Source organism: Monodon monoceros, unplaced genomic scaffold (genome assembly GCF_005190385.1).
Source record: "Monodon monoceros isolate NGI ecotype Baffin Bay Population unplaced genomic scaffold, NGI_Narwhal_1 Super_Scaffold_6, whole genome shotgun sequence".
Lineage (NCBI taxonomy): Eukaryota > Metazoa > Chordata > Mammalia > Artiodactyla > Monodontidae > Monodon > Monodon monoceros.
In genome coordinates, this window is record NW_021703783.1 from 53,811,724 (window position 1) to 53,831,179 (window position 19,456).

General features: G+C 41.6%; 1 protein-coding gene across 2 annotated transcripts in view; it reads right to left on the bottom strand.

The window, feature by feature from the left end:
- BEST3 (bestrophin 3) overlaps positions 1-19,456 on the bottom strand; it is a 54,941-nt gene that overhangs the window by 13,017 nt on the left and 22,468 nt on the right. For both annotated transcript variants that reach the window (XM_029204677.1, XM_029204676.1), the window contains exons 8-9: positions 18,558-18,638; positions 16,516-16,667 (exon numbers count right to left, since the gene is read on the bottom strand). In XM_029204677.1, the coding sequence (XP_029060510.1) occupies positions 16,516-16,667; positions 18,558-18,638 (233 nt within the window). The remainder of the gene's footprint in view (positions 1-16,515; positions 16,668-18,557; positions 18,639-19,456) is intronic.

A 19,456-nucleotide genomic window follows, 5' to 3' on the forward strand; every position in this document is an offset into this window, starting at 1 on the left:
GAGGGCTAAACCCAGAAGTCTGGTTCCAGAGCCTTAGTTCTTAATCTCTTCTATATAAAGTCTGCTACGTAGGTGTCAAGAGATGAGGTAGAGCCCGGGGGCAAAATAATGTGTAAAATACAGTCCTTGCCCAGAGGTCATTTGCTGACATTCCTGGTCCATGCTTTGCACTTCTGTACTTGTGGGAAAGAGTACATCCATGAAGGTGGTGTGGACTCGCAATGCACTTGGGCTCCACTGGTGATTAAGTCTGATGGATTTGTTATTGCTAAGAATATCCTGCTGAATTTTTAACATTTGAGACATAAAACAAATAATCCTCCCATTTTTAATCTTCTCCTTCAAGGCTGAAATAAAAGGATAACTGAGAAAACAGTAAGGGATATTGGTTAGTAAGGCAGGCTACTGCCTCAGATTCTGTGGTTATTTGTCTCACATCTCTGTGGATATACAGTCTTAACGAAGTTCCAAGAAAAAATGCTTAAAGCCCTGCCCGTGATCAGGCCAGCCTAGTCCAGTGTTCGCACTGACATCCATGGTGACAAGATGCTTTAACCAGGTGCATTTTATGGGACATAAAGGGAAAACTTGGAACAGCATAATATTGGTGTAACCTGAAAGGGCAAAGTGAGCAGCTAAAGAAAACGTTGTTCCTCCATGTTTATGAATAAAAGATGGATGATTGAGATGATTAACTGGCTAAATGTCCTGGGATAGCATTCGGTTACAACCTTGTGCTGTTATTCTAAAGCCTCGGCAGTGCCCTTGGCTACCAGATAGCCTTCTGGCCCACCTTCCACTGTTCACGGCTCGGATTCTGTTACATTGACTTGAGAAACACAGACTCATGCTTCAGCAGCCTTGGTGACGCTGCTTGTTGCATTTCATTAGGTCAGATCTCCAGTCACACTTCAGGAACCCATTTCGTTACGGAGGACACCAGAGCAGTTGGTCACTAAGATTGCTGTGCCGGATGTGCTCTGGGAATCCGAGGTGGAGCTGGCAGTGTCTCTTTATAGGACAGGCCTCTGTCCTCCATTTGGGATCTTCACTTTTTATTTGGGATTTGCCTTCCTTAATTACTCTTTAAGCCACACAACCTTGTGAGAATGACAAAATCTTCTAGGAAAAAAATGTTTGTATTATTGTTACTTCAAAACTTCGTGAACCCTAAGGAAAAAACTTTCTTACTATGCACCGATGTAGTGGATATGTGCACTCAACTGAGGCAAAGGATTAAGGCCTTGGGTCACACACTGGAGAAAAACAAACCAGTTGCAGAGAGCAAACAGGCCAGTGCTCTTGCTGATGTTCTACTGATTCACCCACCGACGTCGGGCAGGACTGCCCACGAGGTCCTATTGCACCTTCCTGCCTCTGAGACTGCCACGAGGTCCTATTGCACCTTCCTGTGGACGCGTGAGATTTATCCACATAGCCAGCTAAATGCATTGAGCATCTGTCATGAACACATTTGTTGCATTAAGTCCTGTATAACATAATTTAGAAGGAGGAAGAAGGCATGTATATAAATAGCTAACTTGGGGGCAAAGTAAGTTGTTGAGCTGGTCTTTGACACTGCAAAGGAAACAGATAAGCAGAGAAGGGACAGAATATTGCAGGTGGAAGAAGTGACTTGAGCAAATTAGACAGCAGGGAACTTCAGGTGTTTGTGAGGAATGGGAAATACTCGGATTAGTGTACAGGATAGTGTCAGGCATAAAACTGGTAGCCTTGGACTGCGTCATGAAGAGTCTTATATACCAGGTAGAGGGATTAGGGCTTTCCCCCAGAGGCAGTGGGCAGCTGTGGGTTGTCTTTGCGAGTGGAGGGCATAACTAGAATTGTGTCGTTTGGTAGTCGTGTCCAAGTGGGAAAAGCTACATGGAAAGCAACACTGTTGAATATTCTCATCCAGAAATGCTTTGGATAAGAAACATTCTTTTCTTATCCAAAGAAACTTCTTTCTTTCTTTTTTTTGGGAACTTTTGGGAACTTTGGGAACTTTTTGGGAACTTTTGGGAACTTTCTTTCTTTCTTTTTTTTTAATAAATAAATAAATAAATTTATTTATTAAAAAAAACAAGAAAACGGGGAAAGGCAAAGGAGAGAATCAAGAGACAAGAGACAGGTCTTGGCAGGATGAACATTTTTAAAGGGTTATTAAGAAATAAGGCAAATAAAATGAATATTGATAGGAATGAAACAAAGAGGAAAACGAAAAGAGAGAAGGACTTCCCTGGCGGTCCAGTGGCCAAGACTCTGCTGTTCCACTGCAGGGGGCATGGGCTCAATCCTCGGTCGGGATCCCGCATCCCACATCCCGCATGACGTGTGGCACGGCCAAAAAACAAAAAACAAAAAAAATCAGGGGGCTAGCAACCTGGGGAGAAGGCGGACGTGAGTCCCAGAACCAGCTCTGGAGATTCTGCTTGGCCATGAAAGTTTTTAAAGGGGAAAAAGAGGAGGTAATCTCAATGGCTTGGGAACTTTCCACACCATTAGTCAGAAAGACCCATTAGTGGGTCTTTGGAAGAACACTTGGTGGTCTGTGATCTGGGGGGGGCAGTTTTATGAATCTCATGCTGGAGTGATGAAGGAAGTCCTCCAGCTCTTCACGCTATCAAAGTGCAGAAGTGAAACTCCCCAGCGTGACAGACCTAATGACCTTTCTTCCAAATGTTTCTGTGATGGAGGTTTCATTGCCAACACACAAGACCCATCTCCTTTCTCTGGTTCCCAATATGACAGCAGAAACTGAGGTTTGAGGACAAAATGGTTTAAGGCTGAAAACATGCAGAATAGAATACATTAAAGATTATTTATTTCCCAGTTGAAAGGATGTAACTTTTAGGTCCTTTGAGACTTTCTGCGCCTCCTTATTTCATTTTTATTTTATTATATTTTAAAGGGAACTTTATTATTTTTATTTATTTATTTTTGGCTGCGTTGGGTCTTCGTTGCTGCACGTGGGCTTCTCTAGTTGCAGCAAGCAGGGGTTACTCTTTGTTGCGGTGCGCGGGCTTCTCATTGCAGTGGCTTCTCTTGTTGAGGAGCACCGGCTCTAGGCGCGCGGGCTTTAGTAGTTGTGGCACAAGGGCTCAGTAGTTGTGGTGCACAGGCTTAGTTGCTCCATGGCATGTGGTATCTTCCAGGGCCAGGGATTGAACCCGTGTCCCCTGCATTGGCAGGTGGATTCTTAACCACTGCACCACCAGGGAAGCCCCTTATTTGATTTTTAAAGACCTTTAGTATAGGATTAGTACAATCCTGAGGCCCAAATATAACACCACTTAAAATGCCCCAAAACAATTATAGCAGAAACATTGTATGATAGAATGTAAGCACCCTCATTATATTGCTATATTTTAGAGAAGATCAGCTGAAAAACCTAGGTCTGATGTTCTGGAATTCACTCAGACTGAGATAGGCAGGTAATTAGAGACCGGAGGACGTACATGGAAAGTGCCATGCAGCCATTAGTGTCCAGCAGGTGGAATTTGAGAATTGCCTCTGTGGTGAGGAGAATGATTTATTTCGGGGGCTTGCAGAGCCAGGTTTACCGCTGCCTAGGCTGACCCCAGCTGTATGACCTTCGGAGAGTCACTTAACCTCCCTGTGGCTTAGCATCATACTTGAGTACAACAATACTTACTTTACCTGCTTTGCAAGGGCGTTTGGAAGTTCAAAAGGAATAATATACGTGGAAAAGCTTTGAAAAGTAGACGATATAAAAAGGACTCTGTCAATGACTGGCACACTTTCTGAGATGGTTTCCAAATCATCATTGACTACGCATGGTTAGAGGAAATAATAGTGTCTGTCCGAAGGTCACTCCCTTTTCTCCTTCAAGCATGTCCTTTAAAAATGCTGCTACACCTCGAAGCTGCCACCTAACAATTAACATGTTGGAAGGGATGACTACAACAGTTGTTTATTGATGAGACTAGGGTACTTAGTAGATGGAGGGGAAATATAAGGATGGGAGGAAGCTGGGTTTTTTGAGAGAAAGAAGATAAGGCCAGTCAGGTGGTGGGACTGCCCTGACTTGCCTCCCAATATTGTCTTTTGTGCGATTTGCAGACATTGTCAAATCCTTCAGTAAACGTTATGGCACAATATACATCATCAATGCAGAAAAAGTGAGAATGAGAAAGGTTGTGGCACGTATTGGGCTATTTCTGAAAGGGAGGAGAATTGTACGTGGCGGGAGAGAGAGTAGATTATGTTAAGCTGGGCAGGCTAGTTGGTTCTAGTTGAGTCTGGAAGGAGGGAGAGCATGCGTTATTTCTACAGGTCAAATCGATGTCAGGATTGGGATGTGTTCTGATTTCAATCTCAAGTGTTAAAGAAAGACCTCCAATTTTCAAGATACCTATTGAGCACCTACAAAACCGTCAGCCCCTCAGTCTCCCTTGCCAATGACTAATGTCTGAGGGCTCCAGCAGCTGTGATTTAATTAAGGCCTCTTGAAAAGATGCTTGGATGCTCAGGGGTGCAGAAGAATACTTGTCACCTCCTGTTACCATAACAAAGAAGAGGCAGGACACAGGACTGCGGAAGATGGCTGTAATGTATTTTTTTCAAAGCAAGCTTTTTGCAAAGGGAACCCCTTCTCATTAGTGTGATCAAGTAACTATAGAGCTTCAAAGACTGAAGAGTAAAACTAGATGATGCTTGTCTTTCCTTCTCTGTGGCCACTTTTAAAGTGGAATTTTGACAATTTAAATTCCAATGATAGGTCATTTTAACAGAACTGAAATGAGGAATTTAGGAAAATGATACTTAATACGATGAATTCTACTTCTCACATCAGATTTATTGTTTTCAAATTGCTTGTGTACTCAAAGTCAGGCAGCTGCCTTGGAGGAAGCCAGTAATTGCCTGAAAATCCGTCGGGGCAGAGGCACATGTACAGGAGCCTTTATTCATGGGCAAAGCAAAATGTACTCTTCAAACCCATTAGAGGCACACACTGTAATTTTTAACCTTCTGCACTACAGAATCACCGTCAAAGCTGTAGCCAGGGATTTGTAAAATGAGTAAATAACCCTCATGCTAAGCTGGGAGGGGCGGGCTGAGTGTTGTGAGAAAAATCCAGTGGATAGAACGTTGTATCCACCCAGCAACACTCCCCCCCAAGCCCCTTCCCCCAGCGCCCTGCCCCGCCAGCTAGGAAAGAGTTTCAAGCTGTGGAGCATCAGTGGAGGTTGTTGAGGCCAGAGAGCTGGCCACCACCTACCCGCTGCCTCTCTGTTGCCTCTCTGATAGTTTGGACCAAGGATTATGGCAAATCTGGTTAAAGAACAAGCATATCTAGCCTCACATTACCATTATTCTCACCTGGCCTCCATTGGCTGTCACAAAAAGAAATTGTGGCCCAAAGTTAAAGTCCCCACCTTTCCGTACTCTTGTATCCTATGAGAGTTTTGTTACAAAAGGAAAGTAAGCCATCTATACCTCTCATACGACTTAGAAGGTGAAAACTAAGCACCAGTGGTGACCCCATGCCGGTAAATGAAAGAATCCCTGAGCAAGTTCTAAAATTATGAACTTAATGCACATTCATCTCCTTGGGAGTTTCCATCTCTCCTTTCCCTTCTGGTACATTAAGTGAAAATCAATGTTCCAAGAATACGTTTTTGTTGAAGTTAGTGATTCAGAATTTGAGATATTTTTGGCTGTTTATGGCACAAGCATGCAATAGTGTGTGTGTGTGTTTGTGTGTGTGTGTATATATAATCAGACTATGTTTTTTCTTGTAAAGTTAAAATATTTGAATATAGTTGGCTAAGAAGGGATTACTGAATAAAACATCCATCTAGAAGTATATTTAACCACACTTTAATAAAGCCTTTGCTTGCTTGAAAATGTATTTTGATATATTTGAAGTATTATATCACTAAGAATACTTCTGACTGTACTGTAAAATCCTAAATGCCTTGTGCACATTAAATACATATACGTTTCACTGCAAAAAAATTACTGTATTATTTCTACATATTCTTAGGACCTTGAGAATGAAGATAGATACGTAAAAGTCATTATTTCTGGGTATGTGGTTGTAGTTTCACAGAACCAAATAAATCTTAACTTCCTCAACCCCAACCAGGAGGAACTTTTACAAAAATTTGAATATTACTCCTCTTTGTTAAGTGGATCCTTAATTCACAGACCCATTCCTTAAGATCACTACCAGCGTGAGGAAATTTTGACATATTTGAACCATGGCAGAAAGGCCAATACAGCAGTGTTTTATGAACTGGACTGCAGTCAGCAGTTTAGGTTGCCAGGCTGAGAGCCTGCCTTTAGATTAGCAGGGCAGAGTGAGCCCAGCCCCACGAAGACACCCCTCACGACACACTCAAGTGATCTACTTCATAAGCAGCTGCAGCCTCTCTCCTCCAGAATTTCGAACCCTTTAGCTGTTGTGGATGGATATTTTGTTAGGGTTTTTCCTATGCCTTTAAGGAATTATTGCTGTTTGGATTTCCAAGACAGGATTTAAAGGGAGTTATGAGACTTCAGGTCTTTAATTTCCATGTGTTCCATTCCTCAGAGCCTTAAAAATCTGTGCTAATGGATAATCCCAAGTATTTAAAAAATAATAAGAATTTTGGAGGGAATTCATGATATTATAATGTGAAGACAAGCATTCTACCTCAAGCTAGCTGTGGTAGGCTGGGCCAGGACCTCATTTAAAAAAAATTTATTTTCAGCAATGTTGGCTTGCATTTGAGCATTCTAGGTTTGTTTTGGTTAAGTGAGGTTTATCAAGCATAAGTGTCCACTGTTTCCCAAAGAAGACCTTTTTCATTTTAGGGCTTGTGCATGTTTTCCTGATCTGCAACTTCTGGACAACTCTTCTTCTGGCTGCTTATGAGTGTTTTCTTAATCTTGGTTACTAGTGTCTCCATGGTTAAGCTAATGAAAAGATTCTTTAATTAAAATAGCAGATCAGAAAGCATTCTATATTATGACAAAGAACAAACTAAAGAGCTTCAACTGAAATTATCTCAGGTGTAGTAATGGGAACAGAGTTCAAATAGGAAAGATTCTTTTTCATTGTTCAGTTAATTCATAGGATGGTTTATTAAATGGAGATGGTAGTTTATTACAATAATTAACATGGTTTATTAAATGCTTAAGACAAGTATATCTATGAAAGCATTTCTATTCTGGGTGCTCAGTTCAGATTTTCAACTGGCCTTTTTTCATTCAAAGTGGTCATTCTGAAGCTGATTTTGTCTAATTGAGTGCTTTTTATTTATTTATTTTGGCCACACCATGTGGCACGTGGGATCTTAGTTCCCCCATCAGGGATTGAACCCATGCCAGCTGCAGTGGAAGGACAAAGTCCTAACCACTGGACCACCAGGGAATTCCCTGAAGTTGATTTTTAACATGCCGCATACAAAGATTGGGAGATGGAACTTCAGCATTGGTTTGGTGTTAGAAATGATAAAATGCTGTTTTAAAACAGAAGCTTTTGGTCTTAGATTCAACAGAGAAAGATGGGCTTTGTTAGTTATAACTTCCTTCGGATTAAGACATGATGATGCTTGGATGTGGTGAGAACATTGGTTCCTGCTTCACTAGCTGAACAGGCACCATCTCCCGATCGCCCTTTACAACATCCATCTTCAGCTCCCTCCCTCCAGCTCAGGCTCTGAGGCCTCCTCTCTCCCTGCAGCCCCCCCCCCCCCATGTCTTCTTTAGGCCCTTCTCTGTCAATTCCTCTGGCTCCTGTGTCTTCCCTCTCCTCCAGGGAGCTCCTTTCACTCTGCCTGTCCTTTTTTGTTCCTTTCTCAGAGCAACAAGAGTTATCAATTTATTTCTTTATTACATCTTGCTTCATCTTATAAAGGATTTGAGGTAGCTTATACAAATAAACACAATGCAATAATATATAAAGTTAGGCTAAGATGATAGAGCTAGAATAAGGAACACTAACAAGATGAGACCAAAAGAAACATGCCAAAAAATCTCACAGACTGACTAAAGGTGGTCTACAACTTGGGTTTTCAGCTTTCAGCAGCCAAAATGAAAAGACCCTCCTCAATTATAAAATTCACAGTCTGTAAGAGAAATAGTGTAAGAGTTACCCAGAAGAGGCAAAACTTTCTTTTTTCCCACAGATGTCTGAGATAAATTTTCCCCCGTAGGACCTCTGATAAAAGGGATGCTAAGTCATACAGTGGACAGAACTACAGTAAATACTACAGGGAGTCTTAATGGGTCTGTCCAGACAAGACCAGGGCATAACGGTAAAGTGAAATTCAGTAGAGATGGTTAAAGTAATTCCAAGGATTGGTGGTAGGGTGGGGAGGGCAGGTTCCTCTTTCCCTCTAAACATGCTTGAGGTGTTCCCATCCTAAAATGTTATAAAACAAATAAAAAATATGACATTACCCTTGACTCTGTCTCACTGGATACTGTCTGGTCTATTTCTTCCCCCCAGTCCAGACTTCTCAAAAAAATAGTACATGGATGGTTAATGAGTTAAGGAATTATTGTGACTTTTTGGTCTTTTTTTTAGGCATGAAAATGGTATTGTGCTTATATTTGCTTCACAATGGTTCAGTGGTGGGTACTGTAAAGGTGGGTGGGAAGATGGGTGACACCAGGTTGGCCATGACTTGATAGTTGAAAGTGGGTGATGGCTACGTGAGGTTCATTATAGTTTGTCCTCTACTTCTGTATATATTTGAATTTTTCCATTATAAAATTATTTTGAAAACAGTTTTCGTTGGCAATCTTGATCTCCTTGCCTCCCAATTTAGCTTCTGCTCAGCACTCTCACTTAAGTCTCCAATGACCTTAAAATGCAAACTCCTATGGTGTTTTACAGACTTTATGTTGAAACTTCCACCCTCGGTCTCTATGACAGGGCATTCTCTGGGTTATTCTCCTGCACCTGTAGTGATCATTCCTGCTCTCTCTCAAGGACTCCTTTTCCTCTGACCACCCTTTAAGTGACAGTGTTCTACCCTTTGTATTCTGTCCTACTCACTTGACACGGTTCCTGGGTGCTCCCACCCACTCTTTTTTTTGCGGTACGCGGGCCTCTCACTGTCGTGGCCTCTCCTGTTGCGGAGCACAGGCTCCAGATGCGCAGGCTCAGCGGCCATGGCTCACGGGCCCAGCCGCTCCGCGGCATGTGGGATCCTCCCGGACCGGGGCACGAACCCATGTCCCCTGCATCGGCAGGCGGACTCTCCACCACTGCACCACCAGGGAAGCCCGCACCCACTCTTTAGGTTGTAACACACCCATGTACTGATAGCAGTCAAATGCATCCCCCTGCCTAGACTTTGTCTCTGTGCACCCTGCCCGCTGGCCAGCTCCATGTGAATTGCCCACAGATGGCTCAAAGGCAACCCACGCAAAAGGAAGCTCATCATCTTTCCCTTTCAGCAGCTCCTCCTTGCTACTCTCTATCATCCTTGGTTCATTACCAACCACCCCGTCATACTTCACTCCTTCTCCTTTCTCGAATCTGTCCCTTCTGCCATCTCCACTGTCTGCATCCCTGGAAGCGCCACCCTAGTCTGGTCCTTATCCTCTCCCGTCTAAACTATACTAACAGCCTGCTCACTGGCTCTCTGGCTCTGGTCTTATCCCCAGGCATCCATCTTTCAGCCAGCTGCTAGGACAACCTGCCTAAAACACAAATGTGACCATGTCATTTAATAGCTTTGGAAAAAGGCTGAAACTCTTTACTCAGGCTGTAAAGTCCTCCATAATCCCCCCTTAACTCCCCCTCCAGATTCATTTCTTGGCTTTTCTGCTTGCATATCAAATTGTTACTCTAATAGAAGCACAGAGTAGAAAGACAGTTGCCAGGGGCTAGGAGGTTGGGGGAAATAGGGAGAAAATAGGTAAAAAGGTACAAACTTTCAGCTATAAGATGAATAGGGTTTGAGAAACTAATTAAAACATGGTGATTATAGTTGATAACACTATTGCATAATTGGAATTTGCTAAAAGAGAACTTAAATGTTCTCACCAAAAAAAAAAAAAAAAAAGATAAATATGTAAGGTGATGGATGTGTTAATTAACTAGATGGGGGAATCCTTTCACAATGTATACATATATCAAATCACCACAATGTGTACTTTAATTATCTTATAATTTTATATGTCAACTATACCTCAAAAAAGCTGAAAATTTTAAAAATTGTCACTTTGAATACACTATCATTCCTTTCTGTCTTTGCTCATATGGCCTGGAATGTACCTTCTGCTGAATCCCCTCACTCTTGTGTGCTAGCTCTAAATTCGTTCTTTTTTTTTTTTTTTTTTGAGGTACGCGGGCCTCTTACTGCTGTGGCCTCTCCCGTCGCGGAGCACAGGCTCCGGACGTGCAGGCTCAGCGGCCATGGCTCACGGGCCCAGCCGCTCCGCGGCATGCGGTATCTTCCCGGACCGGGGCAGGAACCCGTGTCCCCTGCATCGACAGGTGGACTGTCAACCACTGCGCCACCAGGGAAGCCCCTAAATTCATTCTTAAAGATGCACATTAGACTCCCCAACTCTAAGGGCCTTCTTTGATTCACCAGACCCTGTGAAGTGTACCTTCACTGTGTTCCCATAAGACTCTCAGCGTTTCTCTATTGCTGCATTTACCACATTGTATTGTGACTTGTCTCCTCATTATGTCTGTGAGCTTAAAAGGTGTGTTTTTTTGTTTTTGCCTGTCTGTAGCATCTGGCATAGAACCTACCACATACTAGGCCCTAAAAGAAAATATTGCCTGAATAAATGAATGAGTACATTCCACATGTGAAGATACAAGGAAAAACATGATAATTTAAATTTGCACTTGAGATAAAAATGAGAGGGGGGAATTACTTTGTTTCAGTAATGTATATTTGGTAAATGTGTAGAAAATAGGGCAATATTTTGGCCATGTTACTGAATATAGAGAACAAAGGAATTGTCTCCAAGGAATTCCCTTTTTATATGGAAATGAGTAGTGTGCTGAATGTGAAAGAATGTAGGAGGCAGCGTAATTTCTCAGGTTGCCCTTGGATAGTACTTTTGCTCAGTTATTGAAGGGCATTGCCTCGATTTTGGAATTTCTGGGTCATGGGAATTGTGATTACAAACCTGAAACATTGATATGAAAAGATGAGGCAAATCTGATTTCTGAATTAAATATGCTGGGAACATATGTCCTAAATAGAATAAGAAAATAAAAAAACTCATCCAGGAAAGGATTTTTCATGTGCATCAAGCAGCAAACGCTGAAATGTTTGCATCCATACCATGTTGACACCTAGTCTTCATCCTAATGCAAAGAACTCATTGGCTCAGTCATCATCAACCACGTGTGCTACAGTAATCCTTACTTCTACCTTCCCTTTTCCCTGAGCCTCTTTCAGATTGTTTACTTGGTATTGATGTTGTATTTGAGTGAACAATTCAATGCTTAGGGAATTAGCTTTTAAGATTTTAAAGGACATCTATTGTTTCTGCCAGCCCAGAAAACCATTCACCCTTCTCCTGGTAATAGCACCGTGATTTTTCTTAAGGTATCATTTACTCCGTATGGCTGGTTGGGGCTGACCACACTCCTTGGTCCAAAGATGGATGCACGAACCAACCTTAGCTAATTAAAATATTGTGTCTTCCTGTTGATAGTTATTGGTTCAGGAATGGGCATGTTAGCCAAGCCCAGCCAATCATAATAAATCCAGTACTTTAGTTTTAAGAGTTAGAAAGGAGGTGTGCTCTTTCCATAGGATTTGCTGAGAAGATGGGTTGGACATCTGGAGCTGCTGGCTGCCATCTTGCCTTTCTGCTGTCAGGAGGGGAGAGCCTCCTGAAACCTGAGCCAGTGGAGAGAAAAGTAGAACTGAGGGACAGGGAGGGCAATGCGGGTCTTGGTGACATATCTGAGCCTCTGGATCCAGTCACACCCAAAGCTAGACTACTTTCTGAATGTGACCCAAGAAACCCCTTGTTGCTTAAGTTAGTTTAAGTTGGTTTTCTGTCATAGGCAACCAGAAACATCTTGTCTAATAGCACAATCATTGAAAGAATCGACACTAATGGATCAAAGAGGGCATTCCTGTGAATGCTGGCTTCCAAAAGCCTGAATTCCTGCAGTGACCTTTCCTGGACTGTGAGGCTCTCCTTTAGGGTCCTCATTCATGCAGAAAGTCAAGATCAAGTGAGCTTTTGCCTAGTTGTTTCTTTGATCAATTGGTTCTAGCAGAGTCCAGTTAAACGTCTCAGAAAAGCCTCCCCTAATAGACCCTGGCCTTTGCCTGTGCCTGGTCCATCCTGCTACTAAATAGGCCATCTTAACTACAGGATTCTCTCTGACAACTGGTAACTTTTTGCTCCATTCTTTTTTTTTTTTTAAAGTAGGTGATGAGTCTTTATTTATTTTTAAAAATCATAGACCTGTTTATTTTCACTAACATTTTGTGACTCTAGACCTAGAACATTTACTTCTTTTTTAAAAATTAATTAATTTATTTATTTTGGCTGCGTTGGGTCTTCGTTGCAGCGCGCGGGCTTTTCATTGCAGTGGCTTCTCTTGTTGCAGAGTACGGGCTCTAGGCGTGCAGGCTTCAGTAGTTGTGGCATGCAGGCTCAGGAGTTGTGGCTCGCGGGCTCTAGAGCTCAGGCTCAGTAGTTGTGGCACACAGGCTTAGTTGCTCCGCAACATGTGGGATCTTTCCGGACCGGGGCTAGAACCCGTGTCCCCTACATTAGCAGGAGGATTCTTAACCACTGGCCCACCAGGGAAGTCCCTTTTGCTCCATTCTTAAAACACCCTACCTCCTGGTTTCCTCTCAAGCATTTTATTTTCTTTCCCAAATTTCCAAGGTTAGTTTAATATGAAAAATAGCTTAGATTTGTTTAACCTTTCTGTGCCTCAGTTTGACATCCACAAATAAGAAATCTGTACTAGTTGATAATAATGCTGTACATTTATATCTAGAGTGTTTTTATGCTTACCATCTAGTTTAATCTTCCCAGTAATCATTTGGGTTATATATTTTCTCCAAGGTCTTGTAAATTCCTAATGCTATGTTTCTGTATTTAGAAATAGGAGAAATACGTATTTTAATTCTTTCTAAAGCACATGGACACTTGCAAAGGAATGTAAAATTATGATGATTAGGATGAATATGTAGATCAAGATAAAAATCTTGAGGATCAAAATAAATTATCATTTTAACCATCATGCAAAAACAATTCAATGGACATTAGAAATGGAGAACAAGTGGTACTTGCAGTCCAAATAGAGTCATTACGATGATTCCCCGGCCCTATCAATGGTGCTGGTCTCTTTTCTTTTACAAGGCAGATCTTCAGATACTTTGCATTAATTAATGACAGGAGTGGAGAGGAAGTTTAAAGCTTACTCAGTGATCTAAAAGCAAACTCACAGAAAAACCTCTCCTATTAATTTTCAAAATTGAGAAGGTTGCCAGATATCCATGAAACTGCCACTGCAGAATATATTGGGTTGGTCAAAAAGTTCCTTTGTTTTTTAAGTAAAAATAAAAGACACATTTTTCATTTTCACCAAGATCTTTATTGGACAACGTATTCACCCTTTTATTCCTTTACCTTCTGCCATTTTTCACGTAACTTCATAATTCCATCTTCCCCAAACTTTTTATCTTTTTGAGCATAGAACTGTTCCGGGTGCCTTTTACAGTCTTCCAGGGAATTGAAATTTTTTCCATTAAGAGAATTTTGTAAAGACCAAAATAAATGGAAATCCGAAGGTACAATGTCTGGTGAATACAGTGGATGAATCAGAACTTCCCAGCCCAGCTGTAACAGTTTTTGCCTGGTCATCAAAGAAACATGTGGTCTTGCATTATCCTGATGGAAGATTATACGTTTCCTGTTGACTAATTCCTGATGCTTTTTGTCGAGTGCCACTTTCAGTTGGTCTAACTGGGAGCAGTACTTGTTGAAATTAATCATTTGGTTTTCCAGAAGGAGCTCATAATAGAGGGCTCCCTCCCAATCCCACCATATACACAGCATCACCTTCTTTGGATGAAGACCGGCCTTTGGTGTGGTTGTTGGTGGTTCATTTCACCTGCCCCACGATGTCTTCTGTTCCACATTATTGTACAGTATCCATTTTTTTTCATCGCCCTTCACGATTTGTTTTAAAAATGGAACATTTTCGTTATATTTAAGTAGAGAATTGCACACGGAAATACGGTCAAGAGGTTTTTTTCGCTTAACTTATGTGGGACCCAAACATCAAAGCGATTAACAACCAAGCTGGTGCAAATGATTTTCAACGCTTGATTTGGATATTTTGAGTATGTGGGCTATCTCCCGCGTGGTATAACATTGATTGCTCTCAGTTAGTGTCTCGATTTGATTGCTATCAACTTCAACTGGTTTACCCGACTGTGGAGCATCATCCAGCGAGAAATCTCCAGCACGAAACTTCGCAAACCACTTTTGACACGTTTGATCAGTCACAGCACCTTCTCCATACACTGCACAAATCTTTTTTTTGCATTTCAGTTACGTTTTTGCCTTTCTTGAAATAATAAAGCATAATATGCCGAAAATGCTGCTTTTTTCCTTCCATCTTCAATATTAAAATGGCTACACAAAATTTCACCAATTTCGGTAAGTATTTTTTAAATGCACACTGATATGACAGCTGTCACAATACAACCTAACAAAATTGTTTTGAATGAGGACTAAAGACAGCTAAGCGCTACTAGAGCCATCTTACGGAAAAAACCGAACGAACGTTTTTGCCAACCCAATATTACAAAAGGCTGAGAAGTGCACAGCAGGAAATTACTGTTTATGGAGACTGAGCAGTCTGCTGGGGTAGGGATGAGTACCTTGGTCTGGAGGAGGTCCTGGAGAGGGGGGCCCAGGCTTAGCAGGCATCTAGAAGCCGAAGCAAGGAGTAGGCAACCTTCACCAAGCTGTGCTTTGAGGGCAGCAAGGTGAGCGTCCTGGCTCCTGCGTCATCTCATTATTTGCCATAATTCCTGAGATTCCACTTTCAGTCATCTTTTTCTTTGGGTCTTGAAGAGGTTTCAGCCTCAGAGGTTATTTTGGAGGAGCACCCCAAACCATTATTTTTGAGGATTAGGAGACATTGAGCTAAAAATAAAGCCTTATAGGGATAGGATTGAAGCTAGATATTCTCATACTAGTATTAAAAACAAGACAACAGGCCCAAAATAGAGTCACTTATGCTAAGCCCCATGTCACCAAACGGAGACATGGTTTCGGTTCTTCCAGAAATGGAATCTTAAACCAATCAATCAGGATTTGCCTGATCAGCACTGCTTAGGTAGTCTGCCTTCTAGACCCCTGCCATCTCCTATAGGAAAGTGACCTTGTAATAACCAACCCACTTTTTTGCCTGGTGTAACAGCCTTTTTCCTGCCCCCTTCTGCCTACACAAGTCTTTCACTTGTATGGCCCCTTGAAGCTCCTTTCTCTTTGCTAGATTGGATGCTGCCCAATTCATGAATTGTTGAGTAAAGCAGTAAGATCTTTAAAATTTACTCAGTTGAATTTTGTTTTTTAACAGTAGAGAAAGAGGAGGGCTGAACTGTATTGGGGGAAGAGAAAGAAGGTCACAGGTGGCAACTTTAGACACGATCTCACTTCACAAACCTGCTTAGAACTGACTTCAGGGAAAAACGAACCATAGTTTTGCCAAAAAGTTATAAGAAAAACTCCGTAGAAGTTTTTCTTTTTTCTGTAATTTTTTGGAGGGGCTCTTTTTACTTTTCTAAATTTGTCCATACTCTTCTCTTTAAGTTACTTGGAAACTGTAGCGTCTGCCTTCAGCAAATATACTTAAACTTCCCCACATTCACACGTTTCTCCAAAATCAGATACATTATCAGATTTAATAAAATTATTCAAGAACTGTGTATGATTTACTGCAGGCCTCAGCCCCTTTATTTAAAGCTCATAGTACATAGGGACAGATTGTTATGTTAAAACAACTGAACAGACACTGGCTTGTATACTAAACAAGGCAGTTTGATCAAAATATAATCTTAGAGAACAGTTTTGATAAAATTTATCTTAAGGCTTGCTTGTCTCAGAATAGTCTAACACAGTGCCTACACATGGTATATACTCAACAAATACTTGTTAAGATGCATTTCATTATGATAGTCATAATTAAATAATAAACAATTGTATAATTAAAATAGTAAACTACTCTTCAAGTTGGAAGGAAAGACAGAGGATAGTTTCACAACTACTGGAAAATTTGCTGTGGTATAAAAGCAAGGTGCAATGCAAATTACCTCAAAACACACATACACACACACCATATTTAAATCAGAAACTACAGTCTCTTTAATTTCTCACTCTCTTGGACATATTAATTATGTCTGAAAATTTGAAAAGGCTACCATTGTAAGATACTAATAATTGAGAGTTCTTATGAAAGTAACTTCAGGACCACATCACAAAAAGATCAGAACAGTGACTTCTCTTCTAAATATTGATGATTTTTAAAAATGCGCTTACCCCATTTCGACTGTTGACCCCAGAAATGAGGGTATGCAGTAGTCAGCAGCTGCCAGTGTATACGGTGGTCGAGCAGCAGAATCGTCCCAGTAAATGTCCTTCTTCATTTTGGGTAAGCTCATGTGCATTTCATCCACGGCTAAAAGGGAGACCTAAAATCATTATTATAGTGTTAGAATAATTCAGATGTGAATTGTATTTATAAAGAAAGAATAAGTTTAGTGGGTGCTGGGGTTTGGAATGGGATAGAGCACAGTGTGAATGAGTGAATATACAAATGTCTCTAGTTCATATTTGCTTCAACCAGTGCTGCTACAGAGAGTTATACATGTCGTTCACTGCATAAGAGCACTTGGCAATGGGGATAAGTGGAGCCATAAAACTGCCCAGACTAGATTCATCAAGCCGCATACCCCAGAGTGGAGTGCATCTTATCTGGAGGCAGGAGAGACACCTTTTTCTTCTTTGCTCAAAGTTTTCTAATTGTCTAGTGGCTCTCCTGACAGCAACCACATAATCCCAGATATTGCAGGAAGCAGAAGATTTCAATATCCCATTTCATTGATTCCATAAACATATTTATACTTGATATCATTTCTTATGTGCCCTGAATTTTTGTTTGTTTGTTTAGAAAAATATATCAACAAGCCTATACTGTTCAGGGTTATAGTGGTCTTCTCCTTTTGACTTTGACAAGCTGATGCATGAATAAATTATTAATCCTCTGGAAATCTAATTTTTACAAAGAGTGAGTGGTGTAGGCATTACACTTCCTCCTCAACAGGCTGACAGTGTGATTGTTAGAGCTCAATACAGAGGTCGTGACCTGCCAGTTGACCTGTGAGCTGGACAAGAGTAATCAGAGGCTCCTCTCCCCTGTCCTTGGAATGTACATTCTGCCCACTGTTCCCACAGTGGGAGCTGTTTCAAGGACACAACCTTGAGAGAGTAATGTGCTGTTGAGACCATCTGGACTGAATACATGACTGAACCCCAGTAAGGCCTCTATATCAAATTTAAGGATTCTGGCAGGTAGGTGTGGAGGTCTACTCATCTTGTATCCACTGAAGACAAGCCTCTTAATTAAGTTCCTAGCTTGTTAAACCTGCCATCTACCAATCTGCCATCTACCAATCTGGAGCGGTCTGCCTTGCCCTCTGTGTACTGGGGCCAGTTTGTGAACCAACAGCAAAATGTTTTAACTTGTGTAAAAACTGAGTAAGGGCTTGAAACAGATGAGCAAGTTGAAGCCCTTTTCTCAGCCTGTAGTTCTCAGGGAAGAGAATGGGTTGAAGAGTCTTGCCTAAAAGCAAAATTCTCTCATGCTGCGTCTTCATGAAAAATCTCTCTGAAATAGTGCTTCAGGGTAAAGGCTCTGGGGTCCATTTGGTGTGATTGAGGGAGATTTGAGACACAGGCTGGTGTGACCCATGTTTCCAGTGTCCAACTGCTGGACATCTGACTGCAGGGACCTACATGATGTGAGTTGGGAACTGTGTGGCTGCCACTTTATGTCATTGTTAATTTTTTAAGGTGGCAATAGGAAACAGATTAAAGAATGAATTAAAATATTGATCTGTACTGAGATGGAAGTGGCTATATAAAGTTAGTAAAGAAACCTACAAAGAAAACTGGCTTGAAATTGTATTTAAAAGGGACTAAACTGGGCTTCCCTGGTGGCGCAGTTGGTGAGAGTCCGCCTGCCAATGCAGGGGACATGGGTTCATGCCCCGGTCCGGGAAGATCCCACATGCCGTGGAGCAGCTAGGCCCGTGAGCCATGGCCGCTGAGCCTGCGCGTCCGGAGCCTGTGCTCCGCAACAGGAGAGGCCACAACAGTGAGAGGCCCGCGTACCGCAAAAAAAAAAAAAAAAAAGGGACTAAATTTTACTGGAACTGAGATCCAGGACCCGTGACCTCGAAACAACATACTGAATAGCCAAACCTCTTTCGTTTGTGGCTAAAGCACTCAAGTTCAGGGGCCGGCGTTCAGAGTCTGTTTAGATTATTAATGTTCGTAAAGGAAAGAAAAACTCCTCTAACCTGCAGATTTCTGTCAATGCACCAGTTAGTTTCAAAATCATCATCATCTTCTCCAAAAGGGTTGATAAGTTGCTCAGCTACCTGCAATTGAGAACGTAGAATAAGTCCTCCGTGATGCTGTGAAGACTAAGAGCGAAGGTTGAAGAGGATTCCGGTTTCACCCTCTGCTTCCTTGGGTCGCCTTTCATAATAGGAAGCCTAGAGCGGAGTGGGTTGTTCTGCAGATGCAGATATTTATCAGCCAGTGAGAATGGACTCAGAGCGTGAGTCATGCACCTGCAGAGTCTGCTCTCCACAGACTCTGTCTATTCAGCTGGTGACAATGCAGGCCCCAACTAGGAGAAGCCACGGGCTGTTTAGGAGCCAAATGACTGATTCTCAGGTACAAATCAGCCAGCAAATATCAAAAAAGCATTCTGATAGGCACTGTGCTGGGCACTTTGAAGGGTACGTAGCCTGTGCTCTGAAAGAATTTACAAAGGGCCAGGTGATGAGATAAAATGTAAATGTGGGCAAGGTTAAACAGTAAAGAAAGACTTCACAAAATAATACAAGGAGATTTCATAATTATTGGACATAACTGCTAAATGAATGAGTCACAGAGCTAGTAAGTCATAAAGCTGGAAATTTTCTTACTTAGTTTTACCTTAAAGGATTTATGGCTATCTAGTAAGTTACTTTGAAGTTAAGTAACTTCTTATCATATATCTTCTAACAGTTGGTAAGTATTAGGTGTTCTTACCATGTTCCTGAACTGAATAGCTTTCTTGATGAGAGATTTATATGCCAAATATGTCTCACCTGTTAGTCTCTATTTTCATTAATTCCCTTTGATTTTTATTACCTGGACACGTGTGTGTGTGTGTGTGTGTGTGTGTGTGTGTGTGTGTGTGTGTGTG